This window comes from Aethalodelphis obliquidens, unplaced genomic scaffold (assembly GCF_003676395.1).
Source record: "Aethalodelphis obliquidens isolate GAN/ISIS:26980383/991018 unplaced genomic scaffold, ASM367639v1 scaffold5, whole genome shotgun sequence".
NCBI classification, from domain to species: domain Eukaryota; kingdom Metazoa; phylum Chordata; class Mammalia; order Artiodactyla; family Delphinidae; genus Aethalodelphis; species Aethalodelphis obliquidens.
The window spans coordinates 36,422,368-36,446,808 of record NW_020837949.1 but is presented as its reverse complement, the minus strand read 5'-3'; the positions used below and the strand labels follow the sequence as shown (position 1 = coordinate 36,446,808).

The 24,441-nt window shown below is 40.1% G+C and overlaps 2 protein-coding genes across 3 annotated transcripts in view; both read left to right on the top strand.

Annotated features, from left to right (window-relative positions):
* IFRD1 (interferon related developmental regulator 1) overlaps positions 1–4,970 on the top strand; it is a 48,809-nt gene extending 43,839 nt beyond the window's left edge. For both annotated transcript variants that reach the window (XM_027102155.1, XM_027102154.1), the window contains exons 9-12: positions 1,037–1,171; positions 1,671–1,799; positions 2,253–2,348; positions 4,200–4,970. In XM_027102155.1, the coding sequence (XP_026957956.1) occupies positions 1,037–1,171; positions 1,671–1,799; positions 2,253–2,348; positions 4,200–4,289 (450 nt within the window). In that variant the 3' untranslated portion in view covers positions 4,290–4,970. The remainder of the gene's footprint in view (positions 1–1,036; positions 1,172–1,670; positions 1,800–2,252; positions 2,349–4,199) is intronic.
* A 7,626-nt stretch (positions 4,971–12,596) lies between these two features.
* Positions 12,597–19,876, top strand: LSMEM1 (leucine rich single-pass membrane protein 1). Its single transcript, XM_027102152.1, has 3 exons — positions 12,597–13,051; positions 15,415–15,543; positions 19,296–19,876. The coding sequence occupies exons 1-3, from the start codon at positions 12,925–12,927 to the stop codon at positions 19,424–19,426; spliced, it is 387 nt and encodes a 128-aa protein (XP_026957953.1). The 5' UTR covers positions 12,597–12,924; the 3' UTR covers positions 19,427–19,876.
* Positions 19,877–24,441: the final 4,565 nt, after the last annotated feature.

Sequence of the window (24,441 nt, the reverse complement as noted above, 5' to 3'; positions counted from 1 at the left end):
ATGAGGGATCTTCCTGGACCAGGGATCAAACCCATGTCCCCTGCATTGGCAGGCGGATTCTTACCCACTGCGCCACCAGGGAAGTCTGAGCTGCTTGTTTTAATAGAATAAGTTAAGTGATTGTTACCACCAATGCAAAAAATCTTAAATAGGCATTAATAACTAGAACTGGAGATGGGTCACCTTCTGGCTTCCATGCGTGTCTGCTCTAGTTTTGGTCAGCTAAAGAACTTGGAATAATCTTTTAGTTTAATGTGGTTGTAAAATTTAATCAGGGAGTAAAAACACCCAAAATAAAGAGACTTTCAAAGTATAGCCACTTAAACTGTAAAAAGGAAGCCCATAGTCAACTTAAGGTCATAGCAAATAGTAATACATTTTGTGGCTTCCCTCCAAAAGGGATTAAAATATCTTCCTTTCTTAAAGAATTTAATCACTTGAGTTGTGCACCTGATGTAAATACTCGGTTGCTTATTTGAAATATAGCCAATAAATTAGAAATTAGGTGCTTTAAAAAGCATTACTGATAGCTTGCCCTTTTGGAATAAGAATATTTGGAATTCTGGGAATATGTGCTTTGGGGACTAGGGAGCCAGGGGGTAGAAGCTGTATTGGTTTATGTGTATCTGACTATCACTGAACTTGTGTATCTGAACTATCACTGACTATCACTGAACTATTGGTTTATGTGTATCTGACTATCACTGAACTTGGAAATCCCAGTAATGTCTTGAATACAGTAGGAACACAGTAAGCATTGGTTGAATGCATCTGGTTATACTTGGAAGAGGAATGTTCATTGTTTGGTGGTAGTGTATCATCTTTTAGGCAACGTTTCTGGATTAAATTTTTGCATGACAGTAAGTGTTTATGTGTGTATCTGTGCGAAGATCTCTAAATAGCTCCAAGATTTGCGTTGCTCTGTGTAACCCTGTTGGATATTTCCAAGGTGGACTGTTTTTTGTTAATTCTAGAAGAGGGTGGGGGGAAAGAAACAACAAACTACAAACAAAACCAAATTTTTTTTTCTGACCAGGACTTTTTTTACGAAGACATGGAGTCTTTGACTCAGATGCTTAGGGCTTTGGCTACAGATGGAACTAAGCACCGGGCCAAAGTGGACAAGAGAAAGCAGCGGTCGGTGTTCAGAGACATCCTTAGGGCGGTAGAGGTAGGCCACTTAATGCTGTAATAGATACTCCTTGATGGTTGGTCTGTAAACCCCATTTATCTTCCCTACCTTTCCTAGATTTCTGCTTCCCCCAATTTCACCACTGGCTTGTGAGGATATCTTGTCTTTCTGACTTGTCCTGTAACCTCCCCTCCCTCCGCCCCTGCCAATCCTAGACCAGTACAAATACCTGACTTTTCACCAAGTTTGTTGAGTGCTTTTGAAATTTAAAAACATTCACAACAAGGTGGTTTTGCCATTAATGTTTATCCAAACTTAGTTGTGTCTTTAAGTCTACCACAACTAGGCAAATTCTACACCCTTATATGTGGGATAGTACTTCCACTTTCTAGTCTATTCATATTTCAGGGATGGAGGTATCGGTTTAAACCACATTATTCATTTCAGCATATACATGTCTATTTAGAAATTGTGTTTATGTAGGATCTCTTTAGGTCATTTTGGTTCCTCTTACAATTGTTGTTCTTCTATTGGCCAGGAACGGGATTTTCCAACAGAAACTGTTAAATTTGGTCCTGAACGCATGTATATTGATTGCTGGGTCAAAAAACATACATATGACACCTTTAAGGAGGTTCTTGGATCAGGGATGCAGTACCACTTGCAGGTGAGTGGGTGACATCCTTTCTGTATGTTTGCTTTTAAATTAGGGAGGAGTTTTAAATCTACCTTACTTAACTGGCTTTTGAAGTTAGTTTGAATATACAGAATGTTTTCAGCATATGATATGCAAAATAGCAAGTTTATTTTTAAAAGTTAAATTTAATAAACATGAAACTCTTCTTTTTGTTTTTGTATTGTGTAAGCCTAGTGGAGCATCTATATAGCTGTTGTAACACTTGATATCTTTGTAGGGAAGCAGATAGTTTGACATAGCTTTCTTGAATTCAAGGCATTGGAAAACCATTTGGTCTTACGAGAAACAGAAAGAAAATAAGTGACTTACATTCATATTTATAAGCTCTACATAACTTCTGTTAACCAGATTTCACTTTATGTAGTTAAAAAAAAAGAGCTGATATTTAATACTGAGACTTATTGCATTTCTCTTTTATTTAAGTCAAATGAATTCCTTCGCAATGTTTTTGAACTTGGACCCCCAGTGATGCTTGATGCTGCAACACTTAAAACAATGAAGATTTCTCGTTTTGAAAGGGTAGGTTTGGTTTTTGTTTTCAATAGAACTAAATGCACAGAAGAAAAGTGGAGCCAAAGCTTTGATTCTGCCAGGTGATAGGTATTTAGCTATGTCTGTGAGATTTTAGTTCTTATGATGTTTCGGACACAGAGTAGCTGGACTAAAAGTATAGAAACTTCACTGCATTTAGAGTATGGAGGGTTATGATGAAAAATTTTTATCCATAATCCTATTAACATAGAAGCTATTTTTATCTTTTGTTTCCTTTTGCTTATGAAGTTTATATAGTTAAGGATAAATATTTACACAGTGCTTCTTTCGTATCAGATAACTGAGCCTAAACTTAGTAAGTACCAGATTCATTTTACAAATGAGGAAACAAATGTGCTCAGAGAGTTTGTAACATTAAATAGTGGTTAATATTTTTATTTAACATTTCAAAAACCCTTGTATTTTAATTATTTTTACTAAGGTAAAATTCACATAACATAAAAAACTATTCTACACTGTACAATTTAGTGGCATTTAGTACACTTACAGTGTTGCACAACTGTCACCACTATCTAGTTTCCAAACATTTTCACCACCTCAGAAGGAACCTTATGTCCATTAAGTATTCATTCTCCATTCCCTTCCCCTATTCTCCCCCCACCTGCTGACAGTCACTAATGTGCGTTCTATCTATGGATTTACCTATTCTGGATATTTCATATACATAGAATCATATAATGTGACCTTTTGTGACTGGTTTTTTCATTTAGCATAATGTTGCCAAGGTTCATCCATGTTGTAGCGTGTCATTACTTCAGTCCTTTTTGTGGCCAAATAATCCTTCATTGTGTGGATATGCCACATGTTTATCTGTTCGTTAGTTGGTGGACATTTGGCTTGTTTCCACTTTTTGCCCCTTTTAAATCGTGCTGCTATGAACATATATGTACAAGTTTTTGTTAGAGCACCTGTTTTTGATTCTTTTAGTTGTATGCCTAGGAGTGGAGTTGCTTGGTCACGTGGTAATTCTGTGTTTAACTTTTTAAGGAACCACCAAACTGTTTTCTACAGTGACTGTAGTGCATTTTGCATTCCCACTAGCAGTATAAGAGTTCAAATTTTGACATCCCTACCAACACTTTTTTGGTTTTATTTTTGTTTTAAATTATAGCCATCCTAGTGGGTCTGAATTGTTTAATTGTATATTGTAAAGAATATTTACATTTGATCATTTTGATGGCCATATAATTGTTGGGTATTTTAAAACTGTTTTGAATAAATACTAATATTTTTACATAATTTCTCTTTTGAATTATTTCTTGGAAGAAATCCTTGCATGGGACTACAGGGCTTGATTATGATTTTTTGATATGCATTGCCAAATTACCTTCCAAAATAATTCTATCATTTTTAATTATTTTCAGTGGTGAATGAAAGCATGTAGCTATTACACACATATTTGACAGCATTGGGTTTTATAATTTTAAAAATTTGTTAGTTTGAATGAAACCTTATGATAGTTTCCCTTATTATTTTAATTAACAGCAAAGTTGAGTATTTTATTCACATTAATTCATGATTTGTCTTTTCCTTGATCAGAATAAATGTTTATATACTTTAAAAAAATTTTTTGGCTGGAATTTTCTTGGTATTTTACATGTTTGGCTATTTTTTTTCATGTAGAATAGCCATGAACTATAATGTGTTAATTTTCCCCCTCATTCTTTGTGTCTGTCTTATAAACATTTAAAATATTTCTAGAGTCAAATTAGTTCATTTCTTTCCTTTGTGATTTTTTTATTTATCTTTTTTTTTTAACTTTATAAGAATATCTGAAGGCTTAGTGGCTCACCTGTATTTTCCTTTTCTTCATTTCAGCATTTATATAATTCTGCCGCCTTCAAAGCTCGAACAAAAGCCCGAAGCAAATGTCGAGATAAGAGAGCAGATGTTGGAGAATTCTTCTAGGCTTTTAGCATTTGAAGACCACTTTCTAATTTCCCTTTTTTTAAAAAAAAAATAATAATTTCTAATGTATTTAAACTCTAGAGACAGTTTTTTATCTTGGGTCAACAGATAGCTTTTGTAGTAGGGGTTATATTATAATTTAATGTGTAGTATTGCAACTGGTGAGTTCTGGTTATTGAATATTCTCTGTATATATAATCAGTAAACATTAATAAAGTGTTTGTAGTGTGTGGTCATTTTCTATTTATGAAGAGAGCAAAAATATAGTATTTCACTTGATTTCATGATGAGAAAAACTATTAGCTGAGGTTAAATTTCTTACGTTGTGGTTGTCAGAAATATTGATTATAATGATATAGATATACAAGGTATTTAACTTAAGATCTTAGACAGATGAGTTCTGGATACAATTTTGGGAGCTAGATCTTCTGGAAAAGCTGCTATTATTTTCAATTTTAAATGGAACCTAATAATTTTGTTACTGGGATCAACAAAGGGAATTATACCATGAGACCTTACAGCTGCACTTACAGGCCATTCAGTCCATCTGTTATTCATAATGAATTTGTATATGCCAGAAGATTTGCTAGCCTTGACCTCTGAGGGCAGTAACACTAATTTTATCTGCTGTGTAAGACCTTGTGCCCTTTATTTTGAAATAAAGATCTTTTCACACTAAAAGTGCTTCTTTTTTAATAGAGGAACATTTATGGGTTTGAAGTTCAGAGTTCAAAGTGATGAAATGGGGTAGGGAGAGAGTGAAACAGAACTTGCTTTGTATATTTGGAAACATGAAAATAAATGAAAAACTATAGCAATATATCATTGGCCTTCCAGCTATTAAGACTGTTGCTGCTTGGTTGCCCATGGGGTGATTTTTTTACTTTATGGGAAGTTGTGAGCATTTTGACAATGTATTAGGGTTTTGTTATTATTAAACTTTATATTAAAATTACATTGCACAAGTAATACCTGCAGTTTAGAATTCATAGATTTATTTCTTTATATTAATGCAGAAAATAGTGATGAGGGGTGGGGAAGCATGTAGATAAGGACCAACATAGAGGTATTTTTTCTAAACTAGCATCTCTCTGCCACATCTTCAACCTCTTCTGGAAGGTCTGATGTGCCCTCTTCATTGAAAATCATTGGCCGGCCTGTGCAACCACTATTGCTTCTGGGAGTATGAGTTCTATCCCTCAGAAACAGTGCAATGGAAAACAGACTTGGAATCTCGAACCTGGCATTGTGTGTTGTCACCTCTTTATATTCCAAGTAGGTTAGAACCATGGAGAAGAGATTGCAAATAATATTTTTTTTCTAAAATTTCAATTTCATATATGTATATTTTAAAATATTAATGAATTTTTATTTTTATTAAAGTGATATATATGTATATATACACATAGTATAATAGTATTTCAAGGCTTATAAGGAAGTTAGCTCCCTGTGCCATCCTTTCCCATTTCTCAGGAGGCATTTCATTTCAGCCTTTATAGTTTCTTTTTCCTAGCACCTTGGTTTCAGATTTCTAAGTAGTATGCTTACACAGCTATTTCTTTATTCGATAGGTGAAGATTTCTGCGTTTTTACTTTTCCCTTCTCCCATTTTGTTTTGGTTTTTTGTTTGTTTTTTTTTTGGTTAAATTAGCATCGTTTGCATTGTAGTGACCATATTTCTATTCATTTCTGAACTAGATGGTTTACTATGCTTACATTTCCATTCTCATAGGACATCTTGTCTTGGTTTTACACACATATCGCTAACTTTTCCAAAATAGTCCCAAGTAAATTTGTAAAATTCTTCTTTAATCTACCTTCCACATGGTCAGAGCCGAACAGAGTACTTGTTTCAGTCTAGACTAACTTCTCTCTCATCTTAGTATACAGCTGTTTCCTGAGACTTCATCATCCTGGGATTTGTTTTCCTCTCGCGAGTTGGATTACACATCTCCTGGACCCCCTGTGTTCGTTATTAGGTTACTTTCCTGTTAAAGTGGAACACTTCCTTCAGTAACTTCTGGAAATGAGACTTTAAATGTCTGACAGATACTTTGGCTTGGTATATAAAATTCTAGGTAGAAAACCAAATTCAGGATTTTGAAGGCATTGCTCTATTCTAATTAAAGTGTTGCTGTGATATCTGATGGGATTTTAATTTCTGATTTGTTTCCTTTTCCTTTGGTTCTTTGAATCTGTACTGTTCTAAAAGCGGGTGGTACTGTGCTTTGGTGGACTCTGGCAGTCTGGAAAATACTAAGTTCTTGACCTCCCCTCCCCCTTCACACACACATACACTTTTCTTTGATCTGGAACTCCCATGAGATGCTAGAGCTGCTGGGTTGAGTGTCTGGCCTTATTTCTTTTTCTTGGGAGATTTCTGTAACATGGTTTTCCAGTCTTCTTATTGCATTATATTTTCAGCTAACGTGAAATTACCTGCCTGTGTTTAGCTCCATACTTCACTTTTGCCTCCAGTTCCTGAGCCTGCCTGAATTCTGCAGGGTCTGTCACCTCACTCAGCAGTGATGGTCCTCCGGAGGTCTGCTAAGGCAGGTACCAACCACTCTCTCTTTCCCATGTTTGATACATTTGTTGAAATCTTGCTCAATGTTGTTTCCTCCTATTTTTATACTTGTGGTTTTATAATTTTTATTCTGCCTTTTTACTGGGATTTTAGGAGGAAGAAGATATAAACAAGTGTTAATTTGTATATTAAATTTATAGACGGGTGCCTTTTTTTGTCAAATTGATGGGTAGTTGCTAGACAGGATAACTGGGGATTCAATGTGAAAGAATGCTTGCGTTTTCTTCAGGGCAGTAAAATGGTATATGAGAGACCAATCCATTCCTTGATTCTTGGTTAATCTTGCTGGCTTAAAGGAAATTAAAATGGTCCCTGCCTAATAAGTTCTTCGAGGTTCAGTCATTAATTTTGAACCAACTGGTATCTTTGTCTCAAGTCTTTGGTAGCATGTTTTAATTTCCTGGGAATGAGATATAATATTTGAAAGAAAAGGCAAGAAATACTTGAAAATATCCCCAGGTTGAACAGTTCATGTGAGAATACCTATTTTCTTTTTGTGACTCAAAACTTCTGGATGTGGCCTTTCAGATACAGAGTAGATAAAATGAGATAGGTTGTCTTGTTTTGTTCTTCACTGGTTCTCCAGAAGTCTAGCGGCTCATAAGCCATAAAAAATCTCATCCCCCTCACTGGTGTAAAATAGGGTTGAATTCAGACTTTGGCAGGAGGAGTTGCTTAGTCTCCATTTTCCTCACCTTTGAGGCGGAGTGGAGGTGACTGATACTTCAAGGGTTAGGTTTACAGGAGAGAGAAAAACAGTCAATGTTCAAAATGAGGCCATCCTATTATTTTTTCAAAGAATAGATGGTTTAAAACAGATGAGGTAGTTGGGAGATTAAAGCTGAATATGATAATTAAAATAATAGCTAACATTCTCATTTTCCAAGAAATTTGGTATCGATTTTAATATATGCTTCTAAGAAAAAGTTACTAGTTACATTGTCTTTCTTCATGAACTGGTCCTCAGGTATAGATGAAGCTTTGAAAGATGACACTCTTTTCCCCCAAAAGGAGAGTGAGGTCCATACTGAATACAGACGTAAAAGGAATTTTGTGGAGCAAACATTTTCTAATTGACATGCAATATGTCTCAAGGATGAATTAATGTCTGTCTAGCAATGGCAATGGAGGGTAGGATTATAAAGGGTTATATATCCGTTTACCACTTAACCCTCAGTATCCTGCTCAGATAGTCAGGGGGGTAGGCTTGTGGTACAGTCTACTCCTCACTGGGCTGCTTTTATGTACCCCAGAGGGCAGATGGTCCTTGGCAGGTGTGAGAGGGAACCACGTCAGAGGCTGACATTCCTGAGAAAGGAGGATGCGTTAAAAACTCACAGAATAAAGCCTTTGAAAAGGAAAGAAAGTTGATGAGATAAAGCGCCTCCACTGCCGGCAGTGGGGGCACTGGGTCTGTAGCCATGCAATCTCCCACGCACAGTCCGCTTCTGTAGCTACTGCAAGCCCTAGGCGTCCTCTGATCTGCCCTCATCCTGGTTAGACGGTCAGCCTTATTCTTTTCCTGTTGACTGGAGCCCTGTGCAAGTTAGTTGTCAGAGTGGCAGCTCCAGCCTGCTACCCGATATTTATATATGAGAGCACCTCCTGGCAGAAGTGCAGGAACTGTGTCAGTTTACACATCTGCCAAATAAGGACGTAAATCTCAGTCCAATCAGAACCTCATCAGTTACCATTTAAATCAAGGCATGGTGGTTTTTTTCCTTTTAAAGCATAGTCCCAGTACTATATTTACTAAAAACCTTAGGCACTGTGAAAAAAAGTCACTATTTGGAATCTTACACTGCTTGGCTAAGTTAACACTAAATATAGACCAGCAGTTTCATGCTGGGGTTTATGGGCCTTATAGGAGCACCGTGTGCTGAAGGGAGGCAAAGAAAGAGCTACAGAATTTCTAGAAACTCATTATAGTTGCTTCTGAATAATTTGTTTTTCCTGGTAACCTAGCAGTCAAAGCTCACATTTTTGTAAGTAATTTGCATGCTATTACTCTACTGAGACTGAATTATGATTCTTGAGGCTGGGATGTTTTTTGCTGCATGTGCTCTGTGCTTTTTTTTTTTTTTTTAATTTTTAAATTTATTTTATCTTTGGCTGCATTGGGTCTTCGTTGCTGTGCGCGGGCTTTTCTCTGGTTGTGGTGAGTGGGGGCTACTGTTCGTTGCAGTGTACAGGCTCCTTATTGCGGTGGCTTCTCTTGTTGTGGAGCACGGGCTCTAGGCACACGGGCTTCAGTAGTTGCGGCACGCAGGCTCAGTAGTTGTGGCTTGCAGGCTCTAGAGCGCAAGCTCAGTAGTTGTGGCCCACAGGCTTAGTTGCTCCGTGGCATGTAGGATCTTCCAGGACCAGGGCTCGAACCCGTGTCCCCTGCATTGGCAGGCGGATTCTTAACCACTGCACCAGCAGGGAAGCCCTACTCTGTGCTTTTTAAACTTTTGATACAGATGATTTAGACTTGATTTTAAAAATTACTTCCTGGATGTGAAGAGGCACTGACTCTGAACTGGAATTATAGAACAAATTACCATGACTTGCTCAATAAAGCTTCCTATTAGCTTTGAATTAAATCCTATTATAACAATTTTTATTTTGTGGCAAGCAGTGCTGGTTTGAGTTATTTCTCTGGTTTGATACCAAGCACCTATGGTAAAAAGTAAAGAGCAAAGCAAATTTTCAGAGACGATGATATTGGTCAGAATATTTATTAGTAGGTAGTCAAAGAATTCTTAAATGACAAAAAGAATCAGCTGTTAGCATTGATCTAAACTGGAGGAAAATAAAATTACTTACATGTTTCAGCTCAAGGTATTAGAAAGGGTTCCATGAAAAGGATGCTACTTTGGTTGGTCAATCTTAATGAGCAAATTTGCACACCGCAGTCAAGGAGGGTCAAGTTAGTGCAATGCAGAATTTAGTAACACTCTGGCTGCTCCAGCACTGCTGGTTGTTCCCAGATGCTCTCATGTGGAGATGCAAAGATAGCAACAACTGGGTGTCAAACAGCTGTTGGTCCTGGCTTGGGGGCCATGTGATCCTGTATCCATTTACTCACAGGGTCATTTGCAGGCTCTTGGCGTCCGTGAACCACACTCAACTCAGTTTTTTCTAGTGGCTCTTTATTTTTCATTTGCATGTTGCATTTAATTAAAAATGCATTGAAATAGCATCTATTTACATTGTGACTTTACTCAAATGAAGAGATTTCCATTCAGAGCACTTCAGAGTTCACTCTAAGTTGTTATGTTAGTGCTTCTGGGTTTGATGTCGCATTGAATCACCTTTAGAGTTAGCAGCAAGGCCAGTAGTTTGGAGATTTTATTAGTCGTGCCGCTCTTAAGTCAGTTTTTGTAGCTATGATTTTCTAGCTAGTCCTCTACTTTGTAAACACTGATTCAAGCCTCAGTATGAGATTTAAGCAATAGTAATTACATCCCTAGAGGGGAAGCTAAGGCTCAAGAATGTCAAGTCAGAGATCCAAAAATGAACCATGTGTCAGCCACCAAGCCTAAAATAGATGCTGTGTCTGGAACGATGATCCTATGATGGGACACAACCTTTATGCCTCATCAGATATTAGTGTTTGGGATAATATATAAAGAGAGGATGAAATATAAAACATTTTTAAAACAATAGGAATCTGTGACCATGCATCAGTCAACACTTGGTTTTATCTGTAAAAGGATGAGATTTGATTGATCTCTAAGGCCCTTCGGTTCTATATGCTGTTACTTTTTTTTTTTGTCACTTAAAGTCATTCCCTTAGGAATGATCCATGAAGTACATTTGGAATTCAGTAATATCTATATCTAAAGTGCTTTGGTAGTATCTTACCTAAAATATTCAGGGAGTTAGGTGTTCTTGTTCATTAAAATTTCAGCATAACTGAAACACCCTTTTAGATTTTTACTTTGAAAAAAAATTTAACTAGTTCATGGCTTTTCGAGCTCACTGTTTTTCTTAGCTAGGGTTCTGGGGGAACTTTTTTTTTTTTACAAGTACTAGTAGGTTTTTAGTTATTACTGGGAAATTGTTCGGTCTTAATATTTTAGTGTGCTGTTTAATCTGTTTAGTAAATGGCTGATATTTTTTTTTTTTCAGATCTTCTATAGGTGTTCATCTTTTTTTTCCTGAATTTGGTTTCTCCTAACTCTAATCATATTTGCCTTCATTCTGTAGCTGGGCATTAAAGGAAAATTTTAAAATGTTAAGAGGAAGTCAATAGTGTGTTGCCACATATAGGCAGATGTGAAGTTTTCTGCATTGCTTTTACTAAAGTCCAGATAGATATGACACGAGGATTCTTAACCTCAGTTTTATGTTAGTGTACTTATTATTAACTGCCTCAAATTCTTTTGGAAATAGTGAGATTTAAATCCTAAATAAAATATTTTAGGTGTTCCAACTTAACATAAATCACTGGCTTCTAAACTTGGCACTGGGCATTTGAAGAATAGGATTGGAGATTACCCTATGGAGTGTTCAGTCAATTGGGAAAATCAAAGATGTAGGCAAATAAATGCGATAAAATAGAACAGATGTTCTGATAGAAGAATGTACAGTATCCAGCAAGGGCACAAGGAAAAGACGGGTTGATTCTTAATGGAGGTGAGGTTTGAGCTGAGTCTTGACAAAGGATTCGGGAAAGGTGTGGAGAAGGAAGGTAACACAAGGGAAGGGGCAGTGAACTCTGAAGCGTGAGGCCTGCTTCCAGCCCAGCAACTAACTAATGTATGATCTTGGGCATTTACCTTCTGAGCGTCAATTTTCTCATTTGTGGAAAGGATGGGGGCTAGATGAGAGCATGTCTAAAATCCTTTCCCGATCAAAAAATCCCACATCCATTATTAGACTCATTTTATGAAAAGAGATAACTGTGAAGAAGAAAGCTTTGATAGCAATCAGAATTTGTCTTCCTAGAACCTTCTTTTCACATAATTAAAAGGTCACAGGTTCTCTGTGCTAGAGAGACATCTTAAAATAGAACTTTTTAATCCATTCAGATTTTTCAGTGTAGCTTGAACTTGTGCTATCATTAGAGGATATTATCTTCAATGTAAACCACAATTTTAGAATTACTTATTACGTAAGTGACCGCACTCTAAGGAAACACAGAAGGAAGAGACCTGAGAGGTCCTGAAGTTTAGCCTCCAACAGCTGCAGTATTCATCTCCGTACTCAGTTTGCTAAGATTTTTGTCTTGAGGTCTCAGAGCCAGTCTGTAATGATGAAAGGATACCTTTAAGATGGGGACTCCTATACCATATTGAGGGAGAATATAAAAAGTATAGTTTTGTATTAAAGCCTCATCGATTAGAATGGTTCACAGTAACATTTTCTTCTTCTCAGAATTTTTATGGCCACAGGCTGCCTAGCTTAATTTTATCTTTTTATGTGTTTATACATCGTCTTCTTGCACAAGGGATTTGAGAAGTCTCGCCAGAATACCAACAGTGTAATAAAGAGAAACATTCAAAAATCAATTACAGGGCTTCCCTGGTGGTGCAGTGGTTGAGAGTCCACCTGCCGATGCAGGGGATGCGGGTTCGTGCCCGGGTCCGGGAAGATCCCACATGCCGTGGAGAGGCTGGGCCCGTGAGCCATGGCCGCTGGGCCTGCCCGTCTGGAGCCTGTGCTCCGCAACGGGAGAGGCCACAACAGTGAGAGACCCACATACTGCAAAAAAAAAAAAAAAAAAAATCACAAAAAATTAAAAGAGGCCCAGGGTAAATACAGACAGAATTGAGAAATCTGAGCAGGAAGAAAGAGCAAGTGCAGATAAGCAGGGTATTAAAGCGTTAAAATTGGGACACGCACTTGACTCTGAGCTTCCAGGCAAGCAAAGCAAAAAGAAGAGTTTCAATATTGTCCCCAAAAGGAACAGCTAAACTTTTCTAGCCCTTCATTTGGCAGTAGTATGTGTGGGTGGGTCTTCACATGCCAGCCCAACTTCCTGTGGGCTGTGATCCATCTGAAGGCCGGCTCCCCAGCCCCGCCTCTTGTGTTTAACAGCAGTGTTTTCTTCCAGGGACAATGAATCCTTCTTCCCAGGACACCGGCTCTGGCGGCATTCCTGAAGATAGAAAGCTTTATGTTGTGGATTCCATAAATGACTTAAACAAACTAAACCTCTGTCCTGCCGGATCGCAGCATCTGTTCCGTATGTGTGCCTTCCCAGGCTTGGCCGCCCGTCCGGGCTTCTTGGCCACCTAAAAATAGCGAATGCTGAGCTGGACCTGTGGTCGTGGGCTGGGGGCAGGGTGGGCATTAGGAAGCCTCCGCGTTAGAGATGCTGTTTAGTATTAGGCAACTTTTGCTTTTGTTCTCTGAATACTTGCCAGGCTTGTGGGCTTTCTTGGCTGTTAAGCAAGATTTGAACTCTTGTCTTTAAAACTTCTAAGAAGTTCCCTGTGGAGTTTCTCTCCCTGGAAAGCGGTGGAGGCTGCTGAGATGAGGCTTACTCATCCCTCCTGGCCGCTTTTGTGCCTTCTAGTGACCACAGCCAGGTCACCGAGGGTGCCCACTTTCCTAGAGAGGTCTTACTTCGTAGCGGATTGTTCCACACGTTTATCTAGTTTTAAAAAAAAACCATTAAGATTTTGTTGGGCAAAAAAGTCAGCTTCATTTTTTTAGATTACAGATTGCCTCAATTAAAGCATTAGAAAGAGGAGGGGGAACACAAAATAAAAAGCTGCTGAATACTAACTAAATACTACATGTGTATCTTGTCCCCTAAATATTATAAATGAGTTCTATCAGGTTATTCTGAGCCCCATCTTTTCTAGCTTAAACGCTGACATTCCAACACAGGTGATAAATGCCCACTTGCTGTTTGTTTCACATGCACTCGAAACTCTTACTGTCCCAATTTTATGTCCATTATTCCCCTTCTAAATCCTTTTTGTTTTAATTTTTTTTTTTATTTATTATTATTTTTTGGCTGCATTGGGTCTTCGTTGCTGCACGTGGGCTTTCTCTAGTTGCGGCGAGCGGAGGCTCTTCATTGCAGTGCATGGGCTTCTCCTTGCAGTGGCTTCTCTTGTTGGGGATCATGGGCTCTAGGTGCACGGGCTTCAGTAGTTGTGGCATGCAGGCTCAGTAGTTGTGGCTCATGGGCTCTAGAGCACAGGCTCAGTAGTTCTGGTGCATGGGCTTAGTTGCTCCATGGCATGTGGGATCTTCCCGGACCAGGGCTCGAACCCGTGTCCCTGCATTGGCAGGCGGATTCTTAACCACTGCGCCACCAGGGAAGCCCCCTAAATCCTTTTCGAATTCTTGTTTTTCTCTTCATTTTAATTTGTTCAGGTTTTCACCTGTTTTTACTGCAGTCAGTCTCAATAAATGCAGGTGTTTGGGTGCCAGCTTATGCCGTGGCTATGATTAGGAAGGAAAAGCTCTGGAGGATGTGACACAGGATGTCCCTATAAAGCACAGGACCTAAGCCCCCACCTCTCCATAACCAAGTAGCAGAGGGTGTGGGACTGATACAAAGTAGGAGGGATTACAGAAGGCAATTCAAGGATCTCCATTACCGCAAGTTTCTGTATTTCTTTTTCAATTTAATTTGGGTGTTATTAGGTGTTATTAGGCAAATAGGCCTTACAAAACAGTGACCAAATGCAGACAATTCATGGTTTGGGTGAACCAAGCTGTTTTATAAGCATGGTTGCATTTCAGTTCAACGGTAAAACATTTAAGAGAACCTTGCTTCCAGAGCGTGTCCATCCTGGAAACAGCTTTTAGAAACCAAATCACATCAGGGTCATTTTGATGTTGTTGTTTAAATGGATATAAGCATAACTGGTTATTTTAAAAATTTTTTTTAAATTTATTTTTTTTTTTTTGTGGTATGCGGGCCTCTCACTGTTATGGCCTCTCCCATTGCGGAGCACAGGCTCCGGACGCGCAGGCTCAGCGGCCATGGCTCACAGGCCCAGCCGCTCCGCGGCATGTGGGATCTTCCCGGATCGGGGCACGAATCCGTGTCCCCTGCATCGGCAGGCGGACCCTCAACCGCTGCGCCACCAGGGAAGCCCATAACTGGTTATTTTTATAGGAAATAAAGTTTTCTGGGAGATATCGCAGAGTGTTCAGCCTTTCACCCAGAGTAAGCGACCCACAGCCAGCTGTGTTTTATCCTTGGCTCACTTTGGGAAAAGGGCAATAGAGCCTCCAGCACTCGGAACCCTTAACTTCTTTATTCCCTGCCCACCACCCACCACCACCCTCCCCCAAGCAAAGGAAAAATCCAAGTCTGGCTACATCAGTGTTAACACGGTCTTCAAAGAATTTTCCAAATAGGGGCTGAGGAGATAGCTTGACCTGACTTGTTCTTTGGACACTGATATAGAAGAAGGTGAAAAACTCTCAAAGAGCACCCGATCCAAAGACATTCCTCAAACATAAGTCTCTTTCCAGAGTGATCAGAGGGAAAATGGGCATATCCCTTACATCTCTCTCTCTCTCTCTTTTTTTTTTAATGCTGAGGAGTTTTTGTCTTTGTTGTTGTTTGTTTCACATTAGCTCTAGAGGAGAAAATCCCGGACGTCGGCACTAACTCAGGAAATGGAAACCACAGTCTGTTTTTGGTGGGGCTGATCATCGTGCTGATTGTCAGCCTGGCACTGGTTTCCTTTGTGATATTTCTGATAGGTGAGTACCATCGACACACTTTTCATCACTGCTGTGCACTTACTTTGTATCTGGTTGTTTAGCTTTGCTCCGGGAACGAGGCAGTGCTTCCTGGCAGTCAGTGCTGCCGCTGAAGGCTGAGGGGGCGTGAATGCCTAGGGTACCTGCTGCTCTGGGCCGGGTCGCTGGGGCACACATAAGCCCCCAGTGCCAGGAGTTCGCAAACATGGACATTAAATGTTTCTATCATGCTTTAATTTCTCATCTGGAGGCCCTAGCTGCCAATGGTAGGCAGCTTATTCTAGCTAACTCGGGGTTTTCTTCATCCAACACATGGGTTCTCCATGAACTCAGGTCTATAATTTTCAGTCACAGTCAGGTTCACCCCCTCTTCCAGGTTCCCTGGCTTCCCTGAAATCCATTAGAAGCACTAACTGGGCTTGTGCCAGGGCCCAGAGGCAGTGCTGGGATGGGAGGAGACTGCTCCTGTCTGACACCGCCCAGGCTGGCGTCCTGCCTGCCCTTGGCCTGGGCCCTGCGTGTCCACCCTTGAGTGGTGACCCAGGCTTTCCCACACACCCCTTCAGCCAAGAGATCCCCTGAGGTCTCGGTGCCACTCTCCTCTCTGCCTCAGATCGGGGAGGGGTGCTGTCCGTGCTGAGGCACGTTGCCCTTTCAGGAAAGCCCACCAGCATCCTCCCTGAGCTGTCCCCTGCAGACCACCATCTGGGGTTACTTCAGTTCCCTCCCACCCCTCTTAAGAGTGGACGGAGCCTGAGAGAAGGAGTTGCGCTTTATACCCTTTTGCCTGGATCCACCACACTGTCATTTCTTCTGCCCTGCAGGCCTTGTAGCCTTCAGAACTCCTAAATGAGCGGTGGATCCCATGGCTCTGAAATGCCTCTATTTCAGATTCGTTCAGGATCAGTGGAGGTAGCAGTGGTGGTGATGAGAAGTGGGCAGAGGGCATGACTCTTACTTACAGCTTCTAACCCCTTTTCCTCCCCAAAACTTCGTCTCCCTTCCAGCTTAAAGGTCTTTTCCTGGTATAGGTTTTAGAGCTGGCGCGAAGCGGTGATGTTTAATTGCTTCTTTGTCACCCTGCTGATGCCCTTTTGCACTTAGAAGCTACAGCGTGAACTCTCCTTACAATAGTGGTGCCCTTGCATGTGATTATTCTTTGGAGGAGGGTTGGCCCTGAACCTGCAGGAAAGAGCACACGGATTACTCTTCTGAAATGTTATACCACATAAGTTGTTGCTCCAAATATCATCCTGCCTCACCTGCCCAGGAAATGACTAAGTTAAACTATTGAGAAATTTTAGGTATGCCTACCAACTTGGAAGCACCCCAAAGGGACTGCTGTTTTTTGTGGGAAAATAGGTAGTAAGATTTAGGGCAATGATAATTAAAAATGTTATGTATTGGGTGCCCACTCTGTCCCAGGCACTGTGCTAAGCATTTATGTCTGTTTGCTCACCACCTCATAACAACTCTATGGTGTAGGACCTATTGTTATTTTGGTTTTATCAATGCTGGAACTGAAGCTTAGAGAGATTAATTAATATGCCCAAGGCCGACAGACAATGGTGCCTAATCAGGGCTCAGAGACACCCCTGCCTGACATCAAAGACTATTCACTTTATCACCATATTACACCCCATTGTATGAATAAGATTTATTTTATGTTTGCTTCTAGTGTTTTATATTGAGGGCAAAGTCATATCAAGAAACAGAAAGAAGGGACTTCCCTGGCGGTCCAGTGGTTAAGACTTTGCCTTCCAATGCAGGGCATGTGGGTTTGATCCCGGGGAGCTAAGATCCCACATGTCTTGCCGCCAAAAAACCAAAACATAAACAGAAGCAATATTGTAACAAATTCAATAAAGACTTAAAAAAAAAATGGTCCACATCAAAAAAATCTTAGAAAAAAAAAGAAAATGTGAATAAAGAAGAGTGTCTTTTTATTGGACAATTACTCTTTGCCAGACACGTTAAATTCATTATCTTAAGTCCTTACTCTATCCTTCAAGGTAGTGTCTAATATTTCTATTTTACTGATGAAAGACTAAGGCCCAGAGAGTTTAACTCTCCACATTTATCCAGCTAGTCAGAAGCAGAACTGGGATTCATACCCTGAGCTGTCTGTCTGCAGACCTCACTGGCCCTCCACTGCCTGTGTTGAAGTAATAATAAAGGCTTCCTGTGGTTTTCAGATAAACCTTAACCCAACCTAAGACCAGAGTTGGCACAGGCAGCTATAAATGAACTTGGCCTGTGCTCATCTTTAACAAGGAAACCTTTTTGCTGTCAGTGGGGTTCAGTGCAAATTTGTGTCATTTTAACTGAAGTGTAAGAACTTATATTCTTTATAACCCTGACATTTTTATGCAAGAGAAATAAGGCTATTTTATACTGATTACCTTGAATAAACTGTTGGACCTTGTGTTTTTGTCACAATCCCTGTCCTAAAGAGGAATAACGGACAGCAAGGATAGGTTACCGTGGATGCCTACCTGCCTCTGTAGCAGTTTCCAGTGGCCAAGCAATGTAGATATGTGGGATGTGATTAAGTATTGCCTTAATTTTAAAAAGGGTTCTATGATCAAATGAGTTTGAGAATTGCTGGGTTAGTAATACTTAAGGTATTTTATTTTACTTCTTGTGAATTTCCAAAAGGCAGGTCAGGCATGATTTTTCTCTAATGTTTTTGCATATAGAAACATTTTTCTCTTTTGGAATTTAACTTGGAACCACTGTATTGTGGAACAGCCTTAGTCCAATATGGCTGCTACTTCCTTCTGTGTTTGACTAACGTAGAAGGTTCCCAAGAGGGGAAGTATGTCCCATGCTATGGATTTATTTGTTTCACACTTTTCTCCAGAAGCAAGTGGTATCTCTGCCTGGCTCTGCATCAAAGCTCAATTAAAACCTTTCTGTCATGTCTTGGACCATAATTCATCCAACATAATTTTTCAGATATGGGGGAAAGGCAGCTTCTGGGCAACAGTTTGTCCCAAGCCTGGAAGGTGAGGCTCTAACACTTTCCCATGTTAGTTTTTGGCTAAACCCAGTAGCAAGTTACCACCATCATTAGTTCCTGAAAGATATCTTGGAAAAAACTTGCCTGCAATGGAAATGATAAGGTGCTCACATGTTAGATACTGATTTTGTGCTGCTTTTCTTGGACATTTTAACTCATAAGCAGACCTCAGAGTATTCCATTCCCTGACCTACTCAATAACCAGGGGTTCTATTTATTTTGGAAATATGGACTCTCTGCTCTCAGGGTGGTCTGAGGGGAATTATTATACATTCATTATGGGCTGGTCATTTAGAGCCAGGAGAGCTGTGTATATCAAAGTAGTCTGGAACCCAAAATATCCCACCTCCCACATGTGGAGTGAAAAACCTTTTCTGAGAACGGGTCTCAAAATGAGACAACGTAACAGTCACTTCTGTGGGGATAATCAGACGCTGGTGGTTTCCTTTGTTTGCTCACAGCAAAGTCTTTCTTAGCGAAAATCTGTGTGGAGTCTGCAAAAGGTAGTCAAGTCTTTCACCAAGAAGTCGTAAAAATAATTCACTTGATAGGTAACTTCAGTCTTCCATCAATTTCTCTTCTGGGCTTCTGGGCTGCGTGGGATACTGGAGCAGGGGATTTGCCAAGAGGGCCTCTCAGCTCTCCAGCCGAGCACCCCAACGGGGCTCTGATGAGTCCCGATGGAACACACTGGAAACCAGTGTAACACTGTCTGTTTTTCATTTTAAAGTTCAAACTGGCAACAAGATGGAAGATGTGTCAAGAAGACTAGCAGCTGAGGGAAGGGACATAGATGATCTTAAGAAAATCAACAGCATCATTGTAAAGCGACTCAACCAACTGGACTCTGAACAGAACTAAAGGAATGATCGTCCAAGAGCAACTGCTAACACCTGAGCTTCTCGCTGTCCTGGGAGGGTACAGGGTTAAGAACCGACCAAGGGCATATCTGTAGGCAACAAAAGGCCAACTTTCCACTACAGGGATGGGAGCAGCTCCAAGGCAAGGGGGGCTGGGGACAGCCGCCAGAAGGGGGCTGATTTTGTGGTAGGGTCCTTCAGCTTTCATGGGGTTGAAGGTGGCTAGCGTGGAAGAGAACCAACAGGAAACAAGAATGGGAATTTGGCTCTGTATGTACAGCTTCTTTTACGAAAGGAGCTTTGGCACCAGAATAAGTTCACTGTGGCCAGTAAATTTCATGGCACCTCGTGTAACTTTATGAACTCCCTCGAAAGCCTAAGGCATTCACTGAATTATTTGTGTTCAAGGGAATCAGGTGATAACTCTTTGCAATAAAATAGATTCTGCTCAGGTGATTACACTTTGACTCATTTCTCCAGGGACAGGGGTGTGGGTGGCCTCCAAGCTAGTTGCCTACTGGTACTTGCTAATAGTAGTTATGTGCCTATGGTAGGGTGGGGTCAAAAGAGAGAGCCCTATTTATTCAACTAATGTTTATTGAGCTGCTGCTTTGTACAAGCCACCATACTCCAGAGAAGCTTACATTCAAGTGAGGAACAAAGGAGATGTATAGTTATGTGTAGATATATAAGCTTTTTGACTTTGTTTCTAATGGGAAAAAAATCCTTCAGTACGCTGCTGATTCATTGTGAGGAAATCTGATAGGTTTGTAGCCTTTATTAAACTACAGTGGGAAACCATATATTTGGAATATTTGGAACCTGCCTTGTTTTAGCACAAAAGGTAAGGCACAGAATTTATGAGATTGGATATGTTGTGATATAAATCAGCTTTAAAAGCATGAGTCTTAGAAAATCTTGTATTTAATATAAATATATTGTGTAAGTCTGTTGTGTGAAGTCTATTGCAATTCTATCGTTTTGGGTTCATCAGAAACATCTGGGTCTATTCTAAAGTTAGACACATACATAAACACACATTTTGTAACACTAAATAGTTAATGAAATAAACACAAGACATTTCACCTATCCATTTTTGCACTCAAAAACATTTGTACTGCATACTTAATTTTTAAAAATTGATATCATGCAGAATATTTAAAAATCTGATTTGTATTTGTTGGAAAATTCTTATTGACCTGTTGATGGGGTGTGGCAAAATAATTTATCAGGATTTGCTATAACATTGTTTTACAAACTACAGATGAGCTGATGCAGCAACTCTTTTTAAAAATACCCATTTCTTTCTTTGAACCCATTTGGTCTTGTTATGCCTTTTTTTTCTTTCCCCTACACAGTGGATATTTTGTGCTCAGTAATAAATGATCTTTATTCCAAGGAATTTATGATTTTTATAACATGAAGTAGTGTAGTGTCTGATAAATCATTTCATCCATGTTTTTGCATCCATCTTGTTGGATCTGCACTGTCCTGCCTGTATGGCATCGATGGAGCCATGGTCACATACACAGCCTGGGGAACTCCAGGCATTACAGCTCCTGGTATTTGGATTCACAGATTCGCAACTTCTATTGATCCTGTTTTAAAATATTGGCTGGCTACATGTCGTCTTTTTTTTTTTAACACAGGGATTTAAATTTGTTATTAAAGCTATTATTGGAACAACTGGAATAATCTGAATAGGGTCTGTAGACTAGATAATAGTATTATATCAATGTTAGTTGCCTGATTTTACTAATAGTATCATGGTTATCATGAGACAGTTCTTGGTTTTAGGAAACACACATGGAAGCATTTAAGGATAAAGGGACATCATGTCTTCAATTCCAAAATGGTTCAGAAAAATAAAAGTGTGTGTGTGTGAATAGATAACTAATAAGAACCTGCTGTATAAAAAATAAAATAAAATTCAAAAAAAATTTATGTGTGTATAAAGCCACTATGGTAAATGTTAACATTTGGAGAATTTTTGTTTAATAAAATCATCCATTTTTTTCTTTCCTTTTTCTTAAAAAACAGCTTTGAGATATAATTGACATATAAAAACTGTGTATATTTAAGGTGTATAACAATGTTTTGATCTATGCATACATTGTTAAATGATCACCATAATTAAGCTAATTAACATATTCATCACCTCTACATAGTTACTATTTGTATGAATTTGTGTGTGTTGTGTGTATGGAAAGATCTAAGATCTATACTCAGTAAATTTCAAGTGTACAATACAGTATAGTTAAACTATCGTCACCATTCTGGACATTAGGTCTTGAGAATTTGTTCATCTTGCATAGCTGAACCTTCATACCCTTTGGTTACATGTAGTCTCACTGCCGTCAAATATGGTGGTTGAGACATGGGCTGGGGAACCCAACTGTCTGGTTCGAATCCTGGTGCCACCATTTACTGTGGCTTTGGGGAAATTAACCTCTTTCCTCCTTTATCAGTAAAATTAGATCATTATAAAATGTTTTTTAGTATTGTTGTAAGGCTTAAAAGAGTTGATAAATGACTTACACTGTGTCAGAAACAAAGTACTCAATAAATGCTAGTTATTGTAATTATTAATGTTAAAAGTAGTAGGTGTTGTATAAGGAAAATAACCCACTAAATTTAACATCTACTGATGGGGACTTAGGGCCAAATGTTTTTCTGCTGCACTTAAGACCATAGCATCCTGATCTGATCCGACCAGGGATGGTGGGGTAAGAGCTTTTGGCAAAACAACGTGTTAAGCTAATTTACAAGAGCTGATCAATATAAGCAGGAGGGTTTGTGGTTTTCCAAACGATCTAGCCTGAAGAACATATCAATCCACATTTGCTTCTCTAAGGTCTATCCTGGACCAAAGCACAACGCGCAGTGGCAGGAGGGAGCCGGGACAGTAATGTGAGGCAAAGGAGTAGAAAAAGAAAGAAGGGACTGCTGAACTGAGACATGTCCTGATAGGGAAAGAAAAGAAAGTTTTGCGTCTTTCTTTGGACTTTGTACATGTTCACAAGAGGCTCAGAGAGAGGTGATTTTTTTCTGGCAATGGGCTCTGTCTGCATGCCCTTCCTGGTGTTGCCGTGATAGAAGGATTATCCGCGTCTTCTGACCCCAGGAACAATGCCATGCACTTTTCAGTCCACCATGATGACCCTGGGAGAGCCTTCCTACAGCTCCTCAAATTGTTCTGATTGGCAACCACCTGCAGGTGAGCCGGCCCCAGGCCCGCCCACCACACTCTGCTGTGACACCTGGAGGCCATTGGGGTGTGGAACAACCCGGAAGGAGGAGGCTTCAGCTTCCCATTGTGGCTGCCCGGCCACAGATTAGGGAATACGGGGTACTTCTCTCTCCTGCAAAGACCAGGGTCATCTGGCCAGGACTCTGCCAGTGGACACCAATCTCCAAAGTAAGGCTCTTAGGTAAGAACAAGAAAACCAGGAGGGTTAAAAATAACACAATTGAGGGGCTTCCCTGGCTGGCCGGTGGTTAAGACTCTGCACTTCCAATGCAGTGGGGGCGGGTTTGATCCCTGGTCAGGGAACTAGGATTCCACATGCCGGGGGGCTGGAAAAAAAAGAAAAACACAATTGCTTTCTTTTTTTTTTCTAACAGCATTCTGTGGTGGAAAAGAGAAAAATTTTGGTGTGCGTGACATTTGGACTGAGGTGTCTTGGGAAATATTGCACAAACCATTGTGTTATAATCCATTTTTATTGCTTAGAAAGAGAATTTTAATGGAAACAAGGTCTCTCTGAGTCATGGTGTATAAAATAATTTTATTCCCGCTTAAAATAATGACCCCATTTAAATTCAGTAGAGGATGGCCAAAAGAAACATCATAAGAAAAGACTGGTAATCTATCCCCTGTGTGAATGAGTTTGCTCAGAAGAAGCTGTGAAAAAGCATTAGGACTATGAGCTATCTTTCCACAGAATCAGGAAGTGTATTTTTTTTAAAAAAGAGGAAATTAAACATATTCTTATTGGAACTCATGTGTGTACTTACTCTCATTTGGTAAAGATAAAAACTTCTCAGTAAATTTTTTTATAGGCAAAACCTTACTGAAATATAATTCTGCTTTTCACGATGATGAAAAGGATTAAAAAAAAACAATGACAAGCAATTTAGAACAAACTTAATTCCCTGTAACAAGCAGGTGTTGAGCGTATATGTGGTGCCCGCCTGTGTGGGCTGATGGTACAGAGGATTCAAGAGGAGGCTAGTTGGTCGTGCAAATAAGACACGTAAGAAGCCAGTAATGACCTGTAATAGTGAACAGGAGAAAGCAGCTCCCCAATGTGCTGTCCAAGGGTCAGCTGGGAGGCTTAGAAAGACCCAGGTTCTTGGATCCTATTCTCAGATATTCTGACTTAGCAGGCAGGGCGGGTGGGATTGAGAATTCATGATCTTAAAAAGCTGCTGTGATGAGTCTGATATTCAGTTTGGTTGAGTGGCTGGACAAATGATGTATTCGGAGTAAACTTGTGTTTGGATTCTGGTTCTGCGCACAAGTTACAGTGAGGCCCTCACCTCTCTTGCCTCTGTCTTTTTTTAAAAATTTCTTTGTTTTGGGCTGCAATGGATCTTCGTTGCTGCATGCCAGCTTTCTCTGGTTGCGGTGAACCGGGACTACTCTTTGTTGTGGTGCACAGGCTTCTCATTGTGGTGGCTTCTCTTGTTGCGGAGCACGGGCTCTAGGTGCACGGGCTTCAGTAGTTATGGTGTGCGGGCTCAGTAGTTGTGGCTCACGGACTTCTCCTTGCGGTGGCTTCTCTGTTGCAGAGCAGGGGCTCTAGGTGCGCGGGCTTGGTAGTTGTGGCTCGCGGGCTCTAGAGTTGTGGTGCACAGACCTAGCTGATCTGCGGCATGTGGGATCTTCCCGGACCAGGGCTCGAACCCGTGTCCCCTGCATTGGTGGGCGGATTCTCAACCACTGCGCCACCAGGGAAGTCCCTTGACTCTGTTTCTTAACCTCCCTGACTTTTGGGAGTTTCGTCTGTGTAG

Bases quoted from the DNA above. Each gene is read 5' to 3' on its own strand.
- LSMEM1 (XM_027102152.1), top strand. From the start codon at position 12,925: ATGAATCCTTCTTCCCAGGACACCGGCTCTGGCGGCATTCCTGAAGAT. The intron at 13,052-15,414 runs GTATGTGTGCCT...GTTTCACATTAG, and splicing joins CGGATCGCAGCATCTGTTCC to CTCTAGAGGAGAAAATCCCG. The intron at 15,544-19,295 runs GTGAGTACCATC...TTCATTTTAAAG, and splicing joins CTTTGTGATATTTCTGATAG to TTCAAACTGGCAACAAGATG.